This window comes from Salvelinus fontinalis, chromosome 13 (genome assembly GCF_029448725.1).
Source record: "Salvelinus fontinalis isolate EN_2023a chromosome 13, ASM2944872v1, whole genome shotgun sequence".
Taxonomy (NCBI): domain Eukaryota; kingdom Metazoa; phylum Chordata; class Actinopteri; order Salmoniformes; family Salmonidae; genus Salvelinus; species Salvelinus fontinalis.
In genome coordinates this window covers 25,526,507-25,548,432 of record NC_074677.1, presented here as the reverse complement: position 1 = coordinate 25,548,432, position 21,926 = coordinate 25,526,507, and the positions used below count along the sequence as shown (strand labels likewise).

At 39.7% G+C, this 21,926-nt stretch overlaps 2 protein-coding genes and 1 pseudogene across 2 annotated transcripts; 1 reads left to right on the top strand and 2 right to left on the bottom strand.

The window, feature by feature from the left end:
• Positions 1–520: 520 nt before the first annotated feature.
• Positions 521–9,894, bottom strand: aspa (aspartoacylase). Its single transcript, XM_055942159.1, has 6 exons — positions 9,408–9,894; positions 5,515–5,710; positions 4,780–4,873; positions 4,460–4,567; positions 2,481–2,590; positions 521–2,187 (listed from the first exon to the last, which is right to left on the bottom strand). The coding sequence occupies exons 1-6, from the start codon at positions 9,647–9,649 to the stop codon at positions 1,978–1,980; spliced, it is 960 nt and encodes a 319-aa protein (XP_055798134.1). The 5' UTR covers positions 9,650–9,894; the 3' UTR covers positions 521–1,977.
• Positions 9,895–13,806: 3,912 nt separating this feature from the next.
• Positions 13,807–15,293, bottom strand: LOC129869124 (uncharacterized). Its single transcript, XM_055943624.1, has 4 exons — positions 14,931–15,293; positions 14,372–14,705; positions 14,045–14,175; positions 13,807–13,867 (listed from the first exon to the last, which is right to left on the bottom strand). The coding sequence occupies exons 1-4, from the start codon at positions 15,167–15,169 to the stop codon at positions 13,807–13,809; spliced, it is 765 nt and encodes a 254-aa protein (XP_055799599.1). The 5' UTR covers positions 15,170–15,293.
• Positions 15,294–17,204: 1,911 nt separating this feature from the next.
• On the top strand, positions 17,205–18,515 carry LOC129868304 (ester hydrolase C11orf54 homolog; annotated as a pseudogene).
• The last annotated feature ends 3,411 nt before the right edge of the window (positions 18,516–21,926 follow it).

Genomic DNA, 21,926 nt, shown 5'->3' with positions numbered 1-21,926 from the left:
TATCTTACCTCATTTGCACACACTGTATATCAACTTTTCTATTGTGTTATTGATGTAAAAAAAGAGTACAGTGGCTGGTTGGTAGCTAGTTATGTAACAAAGACTGTCCACTTGTTCATTCCTTCAGCAGAACAATCACATGGGTAGGGATGGACTCTTTTCTGTTTGTTTATTCCATGTGTAACTCTGTGTTGTTGTTTGTGTCGCACTGCTTTGCTTTATCTTGGCCAGGTCGCAGTTGTAAATGAGAACTTGTTCTCAACTGGCCTACCTGGTTAAATAAAGGTAAACTAAAATTAAAAATTAAAAAATAGAGCTGTGCTGCTCTTGTGTTCGTATAGCATAATGACATTGCAGAGATGAAACATTCTGAAAACAAACACTGTACATACATACTGTATATCTATCTCTGTTTGTTTTTGATTCCAATAATCAGAAGATATAAGAGTGCATGTACAACTTTCTTCTTAATTTTTTCAAAATTGTATGATAAAAGCCACTATGATCAATTTACTGATGGTATAATGCAAATGACATATTTATTGATTATGTCACTTTTACAAAAAAGGCATGGCATATACCACAATTGAACTGTTCTGAGGGATTGGAATGAAATCTTTAAATCAGATCACTATTGCTATAATTATATAACATTTCAACAAACAACAAATGCGTAGGACATTATTGGAAAGGAAATTATTGCACAATATACATACAGTATATTTTGAACAGATTTCACATGTCCACTCATATGTTATTTTCGAAATTGACATCACACATTAAAACCCACTTACAGTACATCAAAATAACAATAATACCACCATCAACTATTTTCTACCTTCTGACACCAAACACATGTAAATTGACTTTTGAAACACATCACACCTCGTCACATGAAAATAAATCCTCTTTATATATCCAACTTCGTATCAAAATAGCATCTGTATTTATTCCACATCTAAGATACAAATGAAACTTTCCCTCACAAATGTCATGCAATTATCATAGAAATCACTTATTTTAAGGCAATAGTAGGACAATAGTAGCAGCACCATAATAGTGACCATTGTAGAAAGGTTAGGTGGCATTGATTGTATACATATGTAGGATCTTAATTTAATCCTGCAGTAGCAGGAAATGTGAATTATTATGTGGATTATAACTAATGGACATTTTTGTTGGAGTTGATATATTTTTCGTTAGGGCAAATAAAGTCTGACATTTTTCAGTGGAAATTACAAACTTTATAAGCATTTTAAAAACTCAAATACACTACAAGTTTGCATTTTCTGCTGTGCAGGAACATTCTCAGCAACAAAAGAGTCCTCAAATTAAGATCCGACATCTGTAGAGAGGTTAGGTTGCATCAAGAGGTTCTGTTATTGTATTTTAAGGCCAAGCTCACTAGCTTATTGATTGTAACAACTTGATTATAAGTATAATAGATACAACATAAAGATTCTCAGGTTGTAGGTTATCCTTTTGATATAATATAAAATTGCCCAACTTCCTGAGCGGTTATATAGAATACAGTATTAAGAACAGTGCTTAAGTGTTGTGGTTCTTCTTGGGATTGCGGTACTTTGTATTTGTCATAGATATGCTTACTTTCACTTCACAAAACTTTAAGTTTGCTTAATAAAATCTATTTGAGAATAACAGAAAATGTATTCATCACAACAATTCTTAGGATAGAAAAAGTTCACAGCTTCATTAAAAACCTAGCAGTGCCTCTAGTCACAGTGACTGTACTTTGCATAGTTAGTTGATCTTAGAACAACATATCAATATGACATCTAAAAAAGTACAGAGAGTATAAAACATTACTCTCTAATTATCAATGTGAAAGATATGATGTTCTTTTTAAGTGGTGTCATTGGGAAAACTATAAAGAATATTGTATAAAGATCTAATATAATAAAGATTAACTGTAAAGAATATAGAATATTGCTGGGGCTTACAACAAACTGAAGTAAACTATACACTAACTTTGTCCCATGTTTTTTTGATGGCACCAGCTGCTAAGGTCTCTCGTCTGGTAGTTACGAACGCCTGCTGCTTCTCATAATAAGCAGCTTCGTTAATAAAAGTGGGATAGACGGTGCCAGCACCTTCGTAGCGGATGGTTGTCCCGTCAAACGTTTGGAACATAGGGTCACCAGGGTTCAACGGCTCCCAGTCACAGTCCTAAAGTAGGAATGAACAACAACAAGGAAATTCAAAGCTCAAGAGTTAGAGTTCTGCTTTTTTGAAGAAAAGTAACAAACTACTGCATCCCCACAGTTAAAGAAAACAGCCTGGGATTCTGACTGTCCTTGGATACACCATCACAGGCTATTGAAATTCACTACTAAATAAATATTTGTTACCCAAGACATTAGGCCAAAAACAGACGTAACTGAAAGGAACAAAAAGTTAGAATAAGCAAATAACAATAGACATTTAAAAGTATCATAGCATTTAATAGCCCGGTTTTGTACCTGTAGATTGGGGTGCACCATGGCAATGATGTTGCCATTGGTGTCTCTGGGGTAGTCCATCTTCTCTGAAACTCTGAACACATCCACTGTACAGGGGGGAAACTCCAAGCCTACAGAATACAAACAACACACCACATCGTCCTCACTTGTTACTGTGCATGCAAAATAAAGTAAAGGACAAAACAAATAGCACTGAAGTAGTTTCCTTGCACACAAATAAAATAATCCTCAACAGTTATGAGAAATATCAATAATAATGTAGCCTATGTACAGTATGTATTTGTGTTATTTTGTAAATAAGTTTGACTATGATTGTGTGCATGACTTTTTCTTCCCTCATTGATTAATCCCCAATCATGTACAAAATAGCCTGTAGTTCCAACTGTTGTTTTGGAGGATCTCACACACAGTTTAATTTCTCAGAGCAGAAAACACAACTCAGCACCAAGGCACACAGCATTCATCAGGCCCCCACTGTGGACCCTAGAGCCAGGCCCCTGGACACCAGATTACAAAACCCTGCTGGCTCCTAATCACATGGAAACTAACCAACTTCCAACAAGTATGCCATTCAGCAGCCTAGCGGGCCTAGTGAGGGGAACGAACATGCAGACTTCAAACTTCAATTCACTCTTGGGAACTACTGCTTGTTTACAGAAAATGTGGAGGAAAGCTTGTTACAGTGGTTGCAGTTTTGAGGTATCATGCAGCTTTTTCCCCCATTCATATTTCCATTAGTTGTCAAGCATACTTTTACATATTTTACAGCTATATACAGATGTATGATCTTAATTTGATCACTGTTGTTGCAGGACATTTTCCCTAACTAAAAATGTATTAACCCCTACAAAAATGTCCTTTAATTATAATCCACACAATAATTCACATTTCCTGTTGCTACAGAATTATTTTTTGCTTTGAAAAACTGGTCAAATTAAGATCCTACATCTGTACAAGTTACATGATACCTCAAAGAGGCAAACACTGTCTGTCTGAAGGAACTGGAAGGGGATCTTATGAAATAGTTGAAGTGGAAGGATTACTTAAAAAAGGTTTTCATGTAAGGAGAACACGACTTGCTCACCCATGAGCAATGTCACAAAAACTGAGTCATTACAGTGATGCTGATAATGCCAGATAGGCTGAAGGGGGAGCAGAGAAGGCTTTTATACAAAACAAAAAGAGATACAAAACGACTTAGCCTATTAGACATCTCTCTAAGAAAAAAGTTTATGTTGTTGATGTTAGATGTGTATTTCTGTTTTATTATTAAAGTATTGGTAGAGTAGAGACCAATATATTCTGCAAAAAGCTTTCTCTTACAACAATTGTTTTCTTAACAAAACAAGACGGTTGGTGTCACGGATTCCCCTGGTACTGCTGCTCATTCCGTGCACCAGTTCTGGACGGCTACATCAGCGGCCTCTAGGCGTCATTGAACTGTTTCATTACGCACACCTGGATCCCATTTCCCCTAATTAGTAATTGTATATATGTGCCCTCTGTTTACCATTGTCTTGTGGGTTAATGTTCCCATGTCTGTTGGTCTTGTGAGTACCTGTGCTTTGTTGTTTTGGCTTTCGTGCTGCGTGTATTGTGTACTCGTTATTACGGGTCTCGTCCCTTGTATTTATTAGATGTTCAACCTCGCTCTTTTGTTTGAGTTCCATCGCTGTGTTTTTGTATACGTGTTTGTTTTGGCCTTCGTCCCCGTGCCTTTCATGGCATGTTGTATTTTTGGGTGGAGTATTAAATCCCCCTATTATGTATTCCTGCGCCTGTCTCCAATCCTTTATACAACGTGACAGTGGGACATTCAAACTACCCCTTAGGTATTTTGTTTTTAATATCTTATATCTATATAAGATTATATCTTATATTTTAATATCTTACCATATTAATTTAACACCAGCTGATGTATGCTGTACAAAATCTATGGAATGTTTATCTTTTATAAATGTTACACAAATGTTACTAACCTTCGTTGAAGAGCTCAATGAAGTCCAGGGCATGTTTCAGTACCACCCTCATAGACTCAAAGATGTTGCTCCTCAAAACCCCCTGAGGTTGTGGGCCAACCTCTAGACCTGAAATAAACACATTCAAAACCTTTATATACCTTTAAATATGTTGTCTTCTTTAGGGACAAATTCTATTTGAATCTATTTAAACTTTGTTTATTTTTGACTCGTTTAATAATTACTATTACATTATAAAGTAAAAAAGGTAAATAAATGCCCCCAACGTACTACAACATCTCACATTTTTCCAAGGCTGTAAGGCTGGAATTTGCACTCACCGATGGGGTGCTTGGCCACAGAGCGTGAAGTTGAATACTTGAGTAGCGGGTGTTCAGTCAGCAGAACTGGACAACTGTCTGGAGCTATGGCCTTCTGCATGACATAATTAAAGATGTCTCAGCATGTGAACAAACACACAACCTCAACACAGAACACATTATTTCCATTACAATATGGCCGCTAATAACACACTAGTCAGAAATATAACAATAAAAGGCTAAGTATGACCAATTTTCACTTAAAAGACCATAGTCAAACCAGTGTTTAATAAGTGGTTTAAACCCTCCTCTTTATACATTAGCTAACTTCCTATAGGTTCCCTCTAGTTAACTCACATGTACCATTAAAGAGCACTATGATTCAATCAATTAAATTATTCATTATTCATACAACTAACCCATAAAGGGTTAGTGAGTGAGAAAGGTTATCCAAAGTGCACTAAGAGGAAACACAGAACGGCGGTTTCCCGGACCAGGGTTGTGCTCAATTCGAGTTGACGGCTGTCAACTCAGGAAGTGATTTGAATTTAAACTTCAGACATGTTAAAACTTCTGAAATAAATAGCTTCTACTTTTCAGTTTATTAAGAAGTTATAGAAAATAAATGCAATTTTTTCAGTTACTGAATTGAAATTTTGGTTTATTTCCTGAATTGACTGCCTGAAATTCTAACTGAGCCCAAAAAGCATGTTTTATTTGAGAAAGCGAGAGGGAGTAAACACATTCTAAGTTCACCTTGATGTAATGCATCATCTGGAGGTTGAAGTGGTCCTTGGAGCTCTCCAGTATGAGCGTACAACCCATGTTGGAGGTGGTGTTGTGGAGGTCGAAGATGACATCGTAGGCCTCAGGGCTTCCTTTAGGTCCAAATATCTCATTGATCTGCTGGGCCCTCTGGACCTCGTAGGGCAGGTCATCTCCACTAGGGGCACTGTGGATACACCACTGACAGGTTAACCACTTGTTTTATTGTCACACACACCGGATAGGTGCAGTGAAATGTGTTGTTTTACAGGGTCAGACATAGTAGTATGGCACCCCTGGAGAAAATTAGGGTTTAGTGCCTTGTTCAAGGGCACATCGGCAGATTGTCACCTTGTCGACTCGGATATTCGAACCAGCGACCTTTCGGTTACTGGCCTAACGCGCTTTACTTTTAGTAGTTCTAACACCTGTGTAGAAACAGTGTAATTACTATAGGAGCAACATTGTATTAACAATGTGAAATCCATTTGTGTAATAACTATACTGATAAACTATACTGAACAAAAATATAAATGCAACATGCAACAATTTCAAAGATTTTACTGAGTTACAGTTCATATAAGGAAATCAGTCAATTGAAATAAATTCATTATGCCCCTAGGATTTCACATGACTGGGTAGGCGTGCATCACTGGGGAGCCAGCCAATCAGAAGGAGTTTTTCCCCAGAAAGGGGCTTTATTAAAGACAGAAATTCTCCTCATCCACCTGACAGGTGCTGGGGACAATAAAAGGCACCCCTCAGACAATCCCGCAGGTAAAGAAGCCGGATGTGGAGGTCCAGGGCTGGCGTGGTTACACGTGGCCTGCGTTTGTAAGGCCGGTTGGAGGCAACTTATGGTAGAGTCATGAACATTCAGTTCTCTGGCAACAGCTCTGGTGGTCATTCCTGCAGTCAGCATGCCAATTGCACGCTCCCTTAAAACTTGATCAATATGTGGCATTGTGTTGTTTGACTAAACTGCACATTTTAAAGAGGCCTTTTATTGTCCCCAGCACAAGGTGCACCTGTGTAATGATCATTTAATCAGCTTCTTGATATGCCACACCGGTCAGGTGGATGGATTATCTTGGCAAAGGAGAAATGCTCACTAACAAGGACATAAACAAATTTGTGCACAAAATTTGAGATAAGCTTTTTGTGCGTATGGAAAATGTCTGGGATTTTCTATTTCAGCTCATGAAACATGGGACCAACAGTTTACATCTTGCGTTTATATTTTTGTTCAGTGTACAGTACTGTTCACCTCCTGTCTAGTAAACAATGGTCTTATATACCCCACATACTAGGCCTACATACTAAACAGCCATTTATAAGCTACCGATTATCCCTAGTAAATATGTGATTCAGAACACAGCACATGCCTTACCATAACTGAGGTTGTTAATGATTGACAGTGGAGTCTGTTACAATAAACAAATGGTGATATAAGACTTACACTTTAACCCTAATGTAAGAAGACCAACAAAACGTTCACCAGACAGCGGTAAATTGTAGCCCACAAATAATGAAAACGCCTACTCTGCTACAGGATGGATGGGAAAGCATTTTTTTCAAACATAAGGGCATTATAACAATTTTCACAAGTTCAGAGTGTTATTTCAACCTCATAGTGTGGAAATATATTTTTTATTCTACAGAAAAATCACGTTTTTAACTGCGCTATCCCTTTAAGAGTACAGAAGTATGATCAGGCTCATGCATATTCATGCTCACATTCAAATGGTACGTTTCTGAATTTTGGTTAACTAATGTAGCAGGCGTAAAAGAAACACCTGAAACTAGATCCCCTACATACTGGTCTTGACGAGAAGAAAAAAAAATTGGGGGGAGGTTCTCTTCTGCACTGTTGAACCAATCCAGTAAATGTGGAGGAGGAGATAAGATGGAGTGTCGCCTTGTTAACGTCCAAAAGCAGAAGTAGTGTCACAGGCTCTCTTTCTATTTCCCCTGAAAACCGGAACATCCTGTTGTTGGGGAGTCGGCAAAAGCTAACATTTTGGAGAACAAAAATATCACAAAGCATGTTATTCTTCTGACCCTCAAAAGCAGCACATTTATTTGGACCATATTCTCACAGCCTTGCAGTTCTGTTGCCTGGCTACCCAAACTCCTTGCTCCAGCCAAACACTACGCCACAGCCATGTACGTTAGTTTCTTCTCCGCAGTGAGTCTGGATCTGATTACCTCCTCAACGATGTCTAGAACGCAAACACATTCTAACCGTTCTGATTGGTCCCAGAAACCGATGTGTTGGGTCAGAGCCAGAACACATGTGGGTAAAGCGGCATTTGGAAAATGTATCATTGGCATTGATACTCTTATTGGTTATCGATGATCCAATCGCTGATGACGTTGTTTTGTACAACACACCTCATTTTGTCGTCACCACAAATGCCTTCAATGATGACAGTCTCAGACTGAAGTATGTAGCGAGCAGAGGAAGTCTCATCTGGCAAGCATTTCTGAGCAATTATTACAACATTTCTGAACGTCTTATGAACTAATGACTAAGCTAATCTTCAGTGATTCTTATCATGCTGCAACCTATGCTCACAAAATTGATTCACAATACCATTGGATAGCTGAAATGTTTCCTTCCTATCCTATGCCTTTTTTAACAATTCTAAAACAACAAATGCTCTAATGCTGAACCAGCATGTTCTCCAAGCTGCCCCAATAGCATAATGGCACCTGTGCTACCCATTTTTTGTCTCTTTCTCTCCCCCGCCCAACTCCCTTTTGACTGCATATCTAGCAATGTCCGGATAGTTAGGACTATCATGTAGCACAATAGAGACAGGTAGGTCTGTCAAAATGCAGTTATTCTCCACTCTCAGTAGGCTATAAAAGAAAAACTATACCAGATAGATTATGAAAAATGTGTGGTTGATTGGTTAAAAGACAACTATAGGCCTACCAACCAGCTTACACCAAACACCAAAATGCCAGTATAAAACCACAAAAACATTACAGGAATGTATCTTGGAATCAGGAGTGCAGTCCATCGGCCTGATATAAATAGAAATGCTATAATTAGAATATGTCTTCAAGGAGGTAATCAGCTTAGCCTGCCTAAAAGATGTGTCAACAACATGGTAGTGTGACTAGAGAGGTTGTCTGCTGAGTAGATGGAATACTCCAGTGAAAAATGAGTTTATAATCTATTTGACTACATCTACAGACACTGAAGATAAGCATTATTTCTACATTTAGACTATATTTTGAATGTTCAAAATGTGGATTCAAGTCTACCTATATCATGATAGCAAGGAGATGGAAGGTGCTTGCTTCCCATGCATACACACTGAAGTTTTCAAACTAGGCCTATTTGGCCATTGGGGCATAATGCCAAGTTAGAAGCAAAATAAATCATTACACATGTAATTTAATGAATAGGCTACTGTTGAAGAGCCTGCTGTATTATAAAACATGAACTTCTGTCAGTCCAATCCTTCTGCTGTCATGCACTTGGACCAACTCCAAGCTCATTTGTAACTCAGTCACATTCTGCTCACGTTTTGCCCAGAGGCTGGCTGAAAGTCAGCTGTGAGTCTGTGTGAGCATGAATACAGTAACTTTGCTGTAATTGGAGCAGTTCAACTTTTTTTTTTCAAGAAAATCACAAACTTCAGGATTTCCATAATAAGCTGTTCGGGAATTGCTTATAATAAGCCATAATAAACATACATCCTTAGCACCATGGGTCCACAATATATATAAAAAATAAGAACATCTATAATATGGCAATTCCAGAGTTGTCTCTAGACAATATAGACTTTAGTGTATTTGGGTACTGAGAACTAAATAACACTGGACACACAGATAAACACGACTCAACGTCAAAGGTCCCCGCTGTTTACCTGAGATTCTCGGTCGTGAACGCTCTGTTAAGATCTGTGTCCACATATCTAGTGCATTTCTCAACGGCTCTTGGGTTCGTTATGAAGGGTTTCGTCTCAACTCCCTTTCTTTGGATTTCTTTTCCATTCTGTATCCACAGATTTACAAGCGTTACGCCTGACATTTCATTTCCGTGCGTGCCTCCAAAAATAGCAACTCTTCTAGCCTCGTGAAAACAAGAGACATTGGTACTTGAAGTCATAGCGGTAGTGAAGGCTGGAATATTGAACAGTTGATACAAGCCCTCAGATGAAAGCACGAGTTTGAGGACTCGGAGAGCAGCCGCGGAAAGTTGCCAGGCTATAAAAACCACGGTTGACGTTTCTTAACCAATTGTGATATGAATGCTGTTCGGGTAGTACACTTACATAATACCGCCGCTGGACTAGTTACTGTGACCACTCACCACCGAACATAACTCCGTCGTGTTGTACATTACTTGAGAAGGTTGGGTTAAGATCCTCCCACAACAGCCTACACATACTAGGCTATACATTATGGATTGGTTGTGATATGGTTTTACAATTTCATAAATATGATTTTCACAGTTAATCTTAAAGTTGCAACCACATTATTAATTATTATGTTGCAACCAGATTATCAATTAATATTACATAATTATATATGAACGTTATGTTTTATAGGCCTATATATCTGTCTGGACATTATTTGCCTGAACTGATCTAATTCTATGAATACAGTGCTGCTAATCAATAACACATTAGTCTTACAATAAAACATTGATAAGCTGTACATTTATTGTGCATCCTTCAATACAGTCATACTTACAAATACACTTGTATGGAGCCAATATAAAAAGTATTACTATAATGGTTGTGGAGACAATGTTTAGACTAGGCCTTCATATGATGCACTGCACACAAAGGATATTGAAGCAATGTCCCTTACTGAAGGGAATTACATTAGAAATGTAATCTATTTCAAAACTGAACAAGAAACAAATCTTGTCAAATGTACACATTAACCACTTTCTCATGCAGCACTGGCATACATTATATGTAGTAGGACTAATGAAACATCATGACATTCGAATCCAAGTTATAAACATGTCACTTACACTGCAATAAAACCAGTTTGAGTAAAACCAGTGTGTTTTGTCTTAAATTGTCCACTAGGTGACAGGGTAGGATAAAAATATTCTTTACAAAACACCATTTAGTGGTAACTTAACACTGAAAACGTTCACTGTTTATCTGACTAGCCTATGCATGCACATTTATCATCTGAATGCACATACAAGTGTCTCTAAAGAGTGGAAGAACAACCATCATAGAGGTGGTGTACAATGAATCTACTCATTTAAAAATGTTCCCTTATAACCAAAGGCCACCCATCAAAAATCCTCTCCAAGCTATGGGTTGTTTTATTCAGATGGCATGCTTCATGTCATCACCACTGAGTCAATGTGTTCGGTTGCGAGCTAATCCTGATTTGCATCTTTTCCATGCTTCTTTTTCTTCTTCTTCTTCTTCTTCTCTGCTGATGAAACCAGTTCATGGGAGATTGATACAGGATCAGGATTAATCTGTGGTAAAGGCAGACAGTCTGACGTCGCCTCTGACATCTCCCCGGTCTGTCTTCCATCTGTGTGCTTCGGGGCAACTGATTCCTTGTTAGTTTTTCTATTTATTTTCTTCTTCTTCTGTGACTCTGTTTCTGTGTATTGGGTCATAGAACTCTGGGTCGTTTCAATTAGCATTGCAGTGTTATCATTTCTTTTCTTCTTCTTCTGTGACTCTGTTTCTGTGTATTGGGTCATAGAACTCTGGGTCGTTTCAATTAGCATTGCAGTGTTATCATTTATTTTCTTCTTCTTCTTCTTCTTTTTCTGTAACTCTGTTTCTGTGTATTGGGTCATAGAACTCTGAGTCGTTTCAATTAATATTGCAGTGTAACCATTATCTTGATGTCCTACCGCTGGTACTTCGTAACCAGTGGATTTCCGCCTCTTTGTCTTTTTCCTCTTTCTCTCTGAGGATATAAAGGCACTTTCAGCTTCAAGTCTCACTTCAGTTGTATCTATCTCTTTTTTCTCTTCTGGTCTAGAATTTTTTACAGTTGCGCTCATCGTCTGAGATATTTTAGTTGCATCATTTTTCAGTCTTCCCTCAGGATCATGTTTGGTGAGGGAATTCTTATTTTTCTTAGTTTTTCTCTGAGAAACTGTGTCATCTGGAGTCAAAGCAGACCTCTCAAACCCCTCCAAAGATATGCCAATACTCTCTTTTTCCAGTGGAGCTGCTGTATCCTTGTGTATGACAGAACAAGTGTCTTTAGACCCATCTCGCTTTTTCTTCTTCATCTTTCTTGGGCTAGTGATCTCATCTGTTTCAGGTGGTATGCTGTCCTTTTGATGTCTCTCCTCTGTGCTCAAAGGAGTTACTAAATCCCTATCTTTCTTCCGCTTTTTTCTTGGTGGCACAGTGTCATTGGATTCAGACACAGAACTCTTGAGGGTGATATGGAATTTTTGAATATTATCCTCTTGTTGTTGAACAACGGCGCCATCGTCAGTTGAAGATTTCCTCCTCTTCTTATTTTTCCTCTTCTTCTCCGTGACCTTGTCTTCAGACCTCTCATGGCTCACAACATTCTCTTTGGGTCTGGCCTCAGAATCTTCATGAATGTCAGAATTCTGTTTCTTATCTCGTTTGCGTTTTTTCTTCTCCAGTGTATCGATTTGACCAGATTGAGATAAAGTACTTGTAGTCAGAGGAATTTCAGTATAATTTCCCACCATTTCATTGCTGCAGGAATCCCCATCTTTCTTTGCCTTTTTCTTTTTCCTAAAATAAATTGTGCCGTCACTCTGTACCAAAGAATTGTCTATTGGTGCCATGGTTTTATGCTTCTTTCTCTGGGCTACCAATTTAGTAAGTTGGACTATAGAGCACTCAATTGTTTTCTGTCTTATATCAGTAGCATTTACCTGTAGGTTTGTGACAGTATCTTCAGGGAGGGTTGAAATGTTTGTTCCCTTTTGGGGTCCTATTACCTCATCTAACTGTGATTCCAAACTCAAATTCGGAAAATGTCCTTTTACTGGTCCTTCCTCCAGGATGGCATGTGCTGTGGAATTCTTATACTTTTTCTTCATTTTCTTCAATTCTATGTCTTCGGTCTGAACTATAGCACCACCTCCAGCATGGGATGATAGCTTGGGGTTCTCTTCCTGTTTTAGGCCTATATCTGTATCAGCATGGCATGGTGAATCCCTCCTCCTCTCCTTTTTTCTCTTCTTTTTCTGTGGCATAATCATTTCACCAGACGCGGAAACAGAATGCTCTGCCTTGTTATCCTGGGTTCTCTCAGTAGCCTCTCCTCCCTGTATGGTGCTTGTACTCACACAGGTGACTAGTTCCTGATAATCTGGAGCCTCTTGGCATGGAGGCTGCCCAACTCGGTACTCTATACTTTCACCATCTCCTCCCTCTCTTTTCCTGTTCTTTTTCTTCCTCTTCTTTCCCTTCTGTTCATAATCTCCCCCAACATCAACATTTGTACAGTCATTTGTGAGCTCTGGTTCTGTTGAAGGGGGGTTGTGGCCTTTAGTTCCAGGATCAGCCTCTGTTTCTCTTGTCTGGTTCTGATGGTCACGATCAGGGCTCTGCTCAGTCACACTGGGGGTCATGGCTCTGCCCACTTGGGTCCTCTCCAAACAGCTTCCTTCACTTTCCTGCACTTCATTAATAGGTGAACTCGTTATGTCCACTGCCTGGTCTATTCTAGTCCCCTCTACTTCCTCACTGACAAATCCGATATTCAGCATTGTCTTCCATTCTGTCAATGAAATGTCCATGTTGTCGTTCTCTTCCTGTCCATCTGTATTGTCAGCTAAATGTATCCCAGGTTCTTCTGTTTCATTGCGGACCAAACTCCTACCAGATGAACATCTCCTAACGCAACTCATTGACTCTGGGTTAGTCTCTTTTTCTGCCATGTTACATTTCTCAGGTACGATTCGCCGTGAACCAGCAAAACTCTGCTTTGATGGTGTGTCTTTAATCATTTTGGAAACCAAGGAAAGAGTTTGTTTAACATGAGGGAGGTGTTGTGTTTTCTTTGTGCTCCGTTTCTTTGTCTTGGCGGTGGAGTCTTTGCTTACTGATGTGGAGTCTTTGGTGAAGTATTTGCTTACAGATGAAAACTTTCTGCATTGCTTTTCAGCTTCAGATGATGGATGACACCAAGTTTGCCTATTTTTCTTTTTCAGGAATGGCATTAAAAGTGTATTTTCCTGTAAGAAAGAAATGTTTTGATAAATGTACTGCTAGACTTGAAATAGCAAATCATTGACTCATGATGCAATGAGAAAAAGAGCCTAGATAAAATGTAAGATTATTTGATCATACTCACCACCACTCTGATATCATCACTACCTTCAGATTCCACCTCCTGTCTGTAGGTCCATTGAAAAAAAAAAACAGCATTATACACCTCAGAAATATACAATCATTATAAAGAAGCTCAAAGGAAGAAATGTGTTCTGCCCCGTTTCATAGCTCAAATCTACATTAAGAGCACTGACCATCTCCAGCAATTACAACCAAAAAATTTAGAGCTGTAGAAAACTTACTCTGACAGTGGAGACAGTTCACCTTCCTCATCCAGATATCTGTTTGGTAAAGCTGAGGCTAAAGTCTCTTTTCCTTTAGAGAACTTCTTCAGTGTTTTGACGCATCTAAAAAAGCCTCCAATTGCCTTACTCTATTGGAAACAAAAGGGATTAAATGTCAGTGAGACTGAGAAGACATTTAGGAGCATATGACACATTAGTTACCCATGAATACATTAGGCCTATATATGATCCAAATGATAAGTATCAGAAGCTGGACTTTGTTTTATTTTATGACAGATCTTTTTTTACAATACGAATTTGACTCAAGAAGTGCTGCCTACTTACCGAGAAGGTCACACTCTTTAATAGTGGTAGGTGTGTGTTTCTGTAAGTCCTCTCTCGACTAGATAGGGGTTTACTTCTGTAAACGCTCCCCAGGAAGGAAAAGGAGTACTTTTTCAGGCCATGCTTCTCTGCTTTCCTCTTGTGATGTTTCATTGCATGTGAGACCTGCTGCTTCCTTTTGGGAGTGGCAGGTCCATCTTCCTCCCCGCTCTCCTCCTCTGATTCTATGGTACATGTGAACTCTGACCTCTCCTTTGAGTGACATCTTCTCACAGACCTCACCACCTCAGACACTGGCACTTGAGTTATGAACAGGCTGTCCCCTGAATCCCTACTGATATATGTGTGAGAAAAGGCAAAGACAAGCATTGCAATGTTCACACTTTTGGTTGTGTTAATTGCAATGTTAATTCAAATACATTTTTCTTGACATTGTTGTAATAAGCTAGCTATAGGAATATATTCTTAATGCTTCACACATTTATGTAGAAGCATTGCTGAGGGCACTGCACTGACTTTTAACCAATTTATCTGGGTTCATCTTTCCATGTGTGCTTACCTGTCTGCTGAAGACTCAGTGCCATGGTCTGTGACGGGATGGGATAACACATATTTCTGCCCACTGAGAGCAGCCTCGAAATAATGTGAGATTGTTTTGACGATATCAGGATCGGGGTTCTCCAGAATGAGCTGGGATGAATTATCTTCTGCTGCTTCATAAACGCCTTCTGAGTTCAACAGAGTGCGTGTATTATTATTGTCAACTCGTCGAGCTTGCAGGTCCCTGACAGAAGCCATGAGGTACAAAAAGAGGTAACCCTTGTATCTATTCTACCTGTACACAGCACACGCGGTCATGTTTGGACAAATTCATACAGTCAACCAGGAAGTGAGACGAGCAGACGTCGTTACGTAACGTCAGAGAATATTTGTGGGCCAACCAAGGTTTTTATAGGAGTTCTTAATTGACTTTGCGCTGCACGGCTCGTGGACACTAGCACGCGGTGCCGCGCAGTGAAACACCACTTCCCATTCATTATTGAGGCTTGTGAAAGCCGTGAGAAGCAGATTGGGTGGGGCGAACTTGACGTGAAAGGCGATGAAAAATACCAGCATTTCCCAACGTTTTATGCAGATCACCAACTCGACCATTGGGCGATGACCAATCTGTGATCTTCAGTCGCTCGAGGCTTGTGATTCCTACAGGATACAGAATGGCAGACGTCTGCAAGACTGAACAGTTGCTATTACATGTCCCAAAATTGAAGGAATTGTGTGACGTAAAACATATTTAGGAAATTGCGACTTACTGTATGCATGGATTTGCTGAACACTTGGTTTTAACCGATATTGAACTGTCTGCCTGATTCAAATCTTCCTTTCCTCCTCTTGCCACTACAGTGTTGCAGCGAGGGCTGAAGAACAATTTTGCTGACAGACCTCACTCAAGACCTGTTTATTCTAGAATACCATGCTATTGTTTAAGGAGAGTGCACAATTTTGAACATGAAAGTTATTAATAAACAAATTAGGCACATTCGGGCAGTCTTGATACAAACGGTTGAACAGAAATGCAATGGTTCATTGGATCAGTCTAACACTTTGCCCATACACTGATGCCATCTAGTGGCCAAAATCTAAATTGCACCTGGGCTGGAAAAATACATTATGGCCTTTCTCTTCTATTTTTCAAAGATTATTTTTTTTCTTTGTATTATCTTTTACCAGATCTATTGGGTTATATTCTACTACATTCCTTTCACATTTCCATAAACTTCAAAGTGTGCAAATCTGTCATCAAGGCAAAGGGTGGCTACTTTAAAGAATCTCAAATATAAAATATATTTTAATTTGTTTAACACACTGATTCCATATGTGTTATTTCCTTGTTTTGATGTCTTCACTATTATTCTACAATGTAGAAAATAGTAAAAATAAAGAAAAACCCTTGAATGAGTAGGTGTGTCCAAACTTTTGACTGGTACTGTATATTGAAGTTCTGCTGTTTATGCAAGTAAAAATATGGTCAGACTTTAGAATAAGGAACACATATCGAGGTAATATGCCCTTATTAGTCCCACATTGAGATAGCTTACTAAGAGTCTGTTTCTTGTGTAACTTGCTCTTAATTAACTATTAATATGCTTTTATTATAACTAACAGTGAGGTTATTAAGGATTGTCCAGTTATACATGACTTATAACGTTTCAATAAGAAAACACTTAAGGGCTAATATATATATGTCTAATAAGACATAATAAAGGCCTTATAAGCTACATATATACACACACTTATAAACTACAAATTAGTGGCCAATATTATGCAGTGATACTTTGTTACCATCTCTACCGCAATATTTATTTTACCTATCAACAGGGTTGTGTGGAAAACCACACATTACAGATGTGGGGGGAGTGCCGTATTTGGTCCGCCTGATAAAGTGATATGAGATTAATGCTATTACAATTGGTCCAATATAAATTCTTATTTCTCCCCTCAAGGATTACAACATGAACACTGTATGAAAGGAAATGGAGCTACCTGGAGCATTCATTCTTGGTGCAGGAGCTGTATCCTCCAGAAATGTTTGTTAGTTGCCAAAATAATTTCCCCATTGTCTTGATATATTCATGCAGTATTTTGTCAGACTTATTATGATTACGTGAATAGAAAGACTTCCTGAAGTTGCCCATTTCAATTGCAAACTTTGGGAGGATAGGATACATTATGGTACCAACACATTGGACGCTTAAATTAGACACAACTTAGTTGAAGACAGTTTGTTTTATTATTAGTCAATAAGTTGAGTCTTATCTCATTTTAATTATCATCACACTACATGATGCCTCTGGGGCTCACTGAAGCTGAGTGAAGGCCTGCAGTGAATAGCAGCTGGTTTTCCTCCATCAATCCAGCTGATTGGCAGTGCCTACTGGAGAAAAACAGTGATACATTTTCAGACTGTGACTTCGGACTGCTGGCAAACCTATATACATGTGAGGGGAAGCCTGGAAAGGTAAGAGATGGATGGTGTGGTTGGTAAGAGAATGTGATGAATACTGTGTAGATTATTTTGATACTTGGAATTATAACTATTATAATTATGTTCATATCAATTTAAAAACCAAGTGAGATTTTATGCCTCACTATAATTTAAATTGTGCTTAATCATTGTGTATGAATCATTATATGTGTTCCTGGTGAATAAAACCTGCCTCTGGTTATGCATTGACATAAACAAAGTGCCCTTGAGGATCATCATTGAAATGATGTTTACATGAACTAAGACCTCCCTGTCTATGTTTGCTCCCAAAGGTTTACTTTAGGTCAACAAATATTTAACAGGAGACTCTAAACTGGTTGCGTAATCAGTGCTGAAAATTATTTAAAATGTTTCTGTCACGGTCAGGTCATAGAGGTGAGAGCCAAAAAGAGAACAGGTGGGTGCCTTGTGGGTGCTCTTAGGAAGTCCATGGAGGAGCACTGTCCTGATAAAAGCCTGGCTCTCAGAGGCACCTTCTTCATCCAGAAAGGGAAGGCCAAGATCCACATCATGGTCAAAAGATAAAACGTGCAGATATTTGTGTTGACAAGATTCTGTGACATGGTGTTGCGGTTTCAAGGCCCAATGCATGCTTATTGCTTTCTCTATCTAATTTCCATGACTTAAAATGTTTGTTGCCAAACCATATCAATGGACACCAACAGTCAGAACGTATGTAGCCCTTATTACTGAGACCTCAAAGGCTGCTTAGACAGGGAGCCCAATTCTGATATTTTTCCCACTAATTGGTCTTTTGACCAATCCCATCAGATCTTTTTACATCAGCTCTTTTTTAGAGGTAATTTGATTGGTCAAAACACCAATTAGTGAAAAAAAGATCGGAATTGGGCTGCCTGTTCAAATGCAGCCAAAGAGAGCATTACCATTTCGTGTCTTTCTGGTGCCCTCCTGTGCATAGCCAAAGGAGTTCTCAGCCTGCCCCACTCAACTCCAACGACGATGTGAACAAGTGGCCGAAACACTTTGAGGTACGTGCACCCCTCATCTGACACCGTGGAATACCTGGGATACTTCATGCCTGCCGAGTTCGTCTACCGCATCGACCGACCCAAGGACACCCACGATGTGGGGAGAGACTGAAACATATGACACTTGACAGTCAAATCAATGTTAGAAAGTCTTACCTTTTGATCTTGATTATCTTACTGAATCAATAGTTGATGATTGTCTACAATATATCTTACATTATGCTTGATCAAAAGGCCTTTGCTTTGATGGTTTTACAACAAAGACCAAATTGTTTTAGTAAAGACAATACTGTGGACCTTAAACTAAAAGTTTTGAACAATAACTCAGAAACATTTCAAGAATCGTTTGATAAAAATGCTTTTGATTCAAATAATTCTAACATTTCATTATGTTGTACTTTTGGGAATTAACTACCCATCCGTAATTTCTACGATAAAACAGCATCCGTGCTTTTTTTGTATTATTTTCCCATTTTCTCAAATCAAATCGAAGTTTATTGGACGCGTACACAGTTTAGCAGATGTTAAAGTGGGTGAAGCAAAATGCTTGTCTTACTCTTAACAGTGCATACAAATATATACACTGCTCAAAAAAATAAAGAGAACACTTAAACAACACAATGTAACTCCAAGTCAATCACACTTCTGTGAAATCAAACTGTCCACTTAGGAAGCAACACTGATTGACAATAAATTTCACATGCTGTTGTGCAAATGGAATAGACAAAAGGTGGAAATTATAGGCAATTAGCAAGACACCCCCAATAAAGGAGTGGTTCTGCAGGTGGTGACCACAGACCACTTCTCAGTTCCTATGCTTCCTGGCTGATGTTTTGGTCACTTTTGAATGCTGGCGGTGCTCTCACTCTAGTGGTAGCATGAGACGGAGTCTACAACCCACACAAGTGGCTCAGGTAGTGCAGTTCATCCAGGATGGCACATCAATGCGAGCTGTGGCAAAAAGGTTTGCTGTGTCTGTCAGCGTAGTGTCCAGAGCATGGAGGCGCTACCAGGAGACAGGCCAGTACATCAGGAGACGTGGAGGAGGCCGTAGGAGGGCAACAACCCAGCAGCAGGACCGCTACCTCCGCCTTTGTGCAAGGAGGTGCACTGCCAGCGCCCTGCAAAATGACCTCCAGCAGGCCACAAATGTGCATGTGTCAGCATATGGTCTCACAAGGGGTCTGAGGATCTCATCTCGGTACCTAACGGCAGTCAGGCTACCTCTGGCGAGCACATGGAGGGCTGTGCGGCCCCACAAAGAAATGCCACCCCACACCATGACTGACCCATCGCCAAACCGGTCATGCTGGAGGATGTTGCAGGCAGCAGAACGTTCTCCACGGCGTCTCCAGACTCTGTCACGTCTGTCACATGTGCTCATGTGCTCAGTGTGAACCTGCTTTCATCTGTGAAGAGCACAGTGCGCCAGTGGCGAATTTGCCAATCTTGGTGTTCTCTGGCAAATGCCAAACGTCCTGCATGGTGTTGGGCTGTAAGCACAACCCCCACCTGTGGACGTCGGGCCCTCATACCACCCTCATGGAGTCTGTTTCTGACCGTTTGAGCAGACACATGCACATTTGTGGCCTGCTGGAGGTCATTTTGCAGGGCGCTGGCAGTGCACCTCCTTGCACAAAGGCGGAGGTAGCGGTCCTGCTGCAGGGTTGTTGCCCTCCTACGGCCTCCTCCACATCTCCTGATGTACTGGCCTGTCTCCTGGTAGCGCCTGCATGCTCTGGACACTACGCTGACAGACACAGCAAACCTTCTTGCCACAGCTCGCATTGATGTGCCATCCTGGATGAGCTGCACTACCTGAGCCACTTGTGTGGGATGTAGACTCCGTCTCATGCTACCACTAGAGTGAAAGCACCGCCAGCATTCAAAAGTGACCAAAACATCAGCCAGGAAGCATAGGAACTGAGAAGTGGTGTGTGGTCACCACCTGCAGAACCACTCCTTTATTGGGGGTGTCTTGCTAATTGCCTATAATTTCCACCTTTTGTCTATTCCATTTGCACAACAGCATGTGAAATTTATTGTCAATCAGTGTTGCTTCCTAAGTGGACAGTTTGATATCACAGAAGTGTGATTGACATTGTGTTGTTTAAGTGTTCCCTTTATTTTTTTGAGCAGTGTATAAAACATTTTTGATAATTTATGTTACTGTCCCCACTACAACGACAAATACTTAAATAAATACTTAAATAAATGTAATTTTGTCCTTAAAACATTTAATAGGAATACTGTAGAATTACATTACTTCCTATGGAGGACTGTGCCAAATGGGGAGTACCAATATGGCCGACCGGTGGCTTCAATGCCTCCCAATGGCCATACATAGCATCCGCAATCAGGGTTTGTAGACATCATTGGTTTCAACCCTCGGCCTTCGACAGGGGTTTAGTAAAACCATTTAACAGATGGAAAAAAGAATGAGGCTTTAATACATTTGAAAATGGCCTCCTATGGGCTCAGGGTCCAATCACAATCTATTGATTAGTCAATGCCAAAAAGAAATGGTCAGATTTCTGCAACTGATTTAAAGGCCCAATCAACAGTTGAAAACATAAGAAAGCGTCCTCCCCGCCATTGTTTCGGTAAAAAGCTGAGGGATAGGGCTGGGGAAACGTAACCATTCTAAAATTAACAGACAGGGCTATGGATGCAAGCCAGGAGTGACCATCCAAGATACCAAAATTATACACTGAACAAAAATATAAACGCAACATTTAAAGTGTTGGTCACATGTTTCATGAGTTGAGGAGCATTTCTGTCTGTAATAAAGCACTTTTGTGGGGAAAAACTCATTCTGATTGGTTGGACCTGGCTGCCAAGTGGGTGGGCCTATGCCCTTCAAAGCCCACCCATGGCTGCAACCCTGCCCAGTCATGTGAAATTCATAGATTAGGGCCTAATTTATTTAAATGTAATGATTTCCTTATATGAACTCGGACTCAGTAAATTCTTTGAAATTGCTGCATGTGGCGTTTATATTTTTGTTCAGTGCATTCGGAAAGTATTCAGACCCCTTGACTTTTTCCATATTTTATTAAGTTACAGCCTTATTCTGAAATGGATTAAATAGTTTCCCCCCCTCGTCAATCTACACACAATACCCCATAATGACAAAGAAAAAAAGAAAAAATGTATTCGCAAATTTATAAAAATAAAAAACTGAAATATTACATTTACGTAAGTATTAAGACCCTTTACTCAGTACATTGTTGAAGCACAATTACAGCCTCGCGTCTTCTTGGGTATGAAACTACAAGCTTGGCACATTCTTCTCTGCAGATTCTCTCAAACTCTGTCAGGTTGGATTGGGAGCGTCGCTGCACAGCTATTTTCAGGTCTCTCCAGAGATGTTCGAGGAAGAGTCCTGGGGGTTCCAGTCTTGGGAGTCTCGGGGGTTTTTCTCTGGCAGGCACTTCTTCTTCCATGGTATATTGGTGATCACACAATTTAATGTGCACCCGCCATCTACTATGCAGGATGGAAAGAGGATTCCCCAAAATCT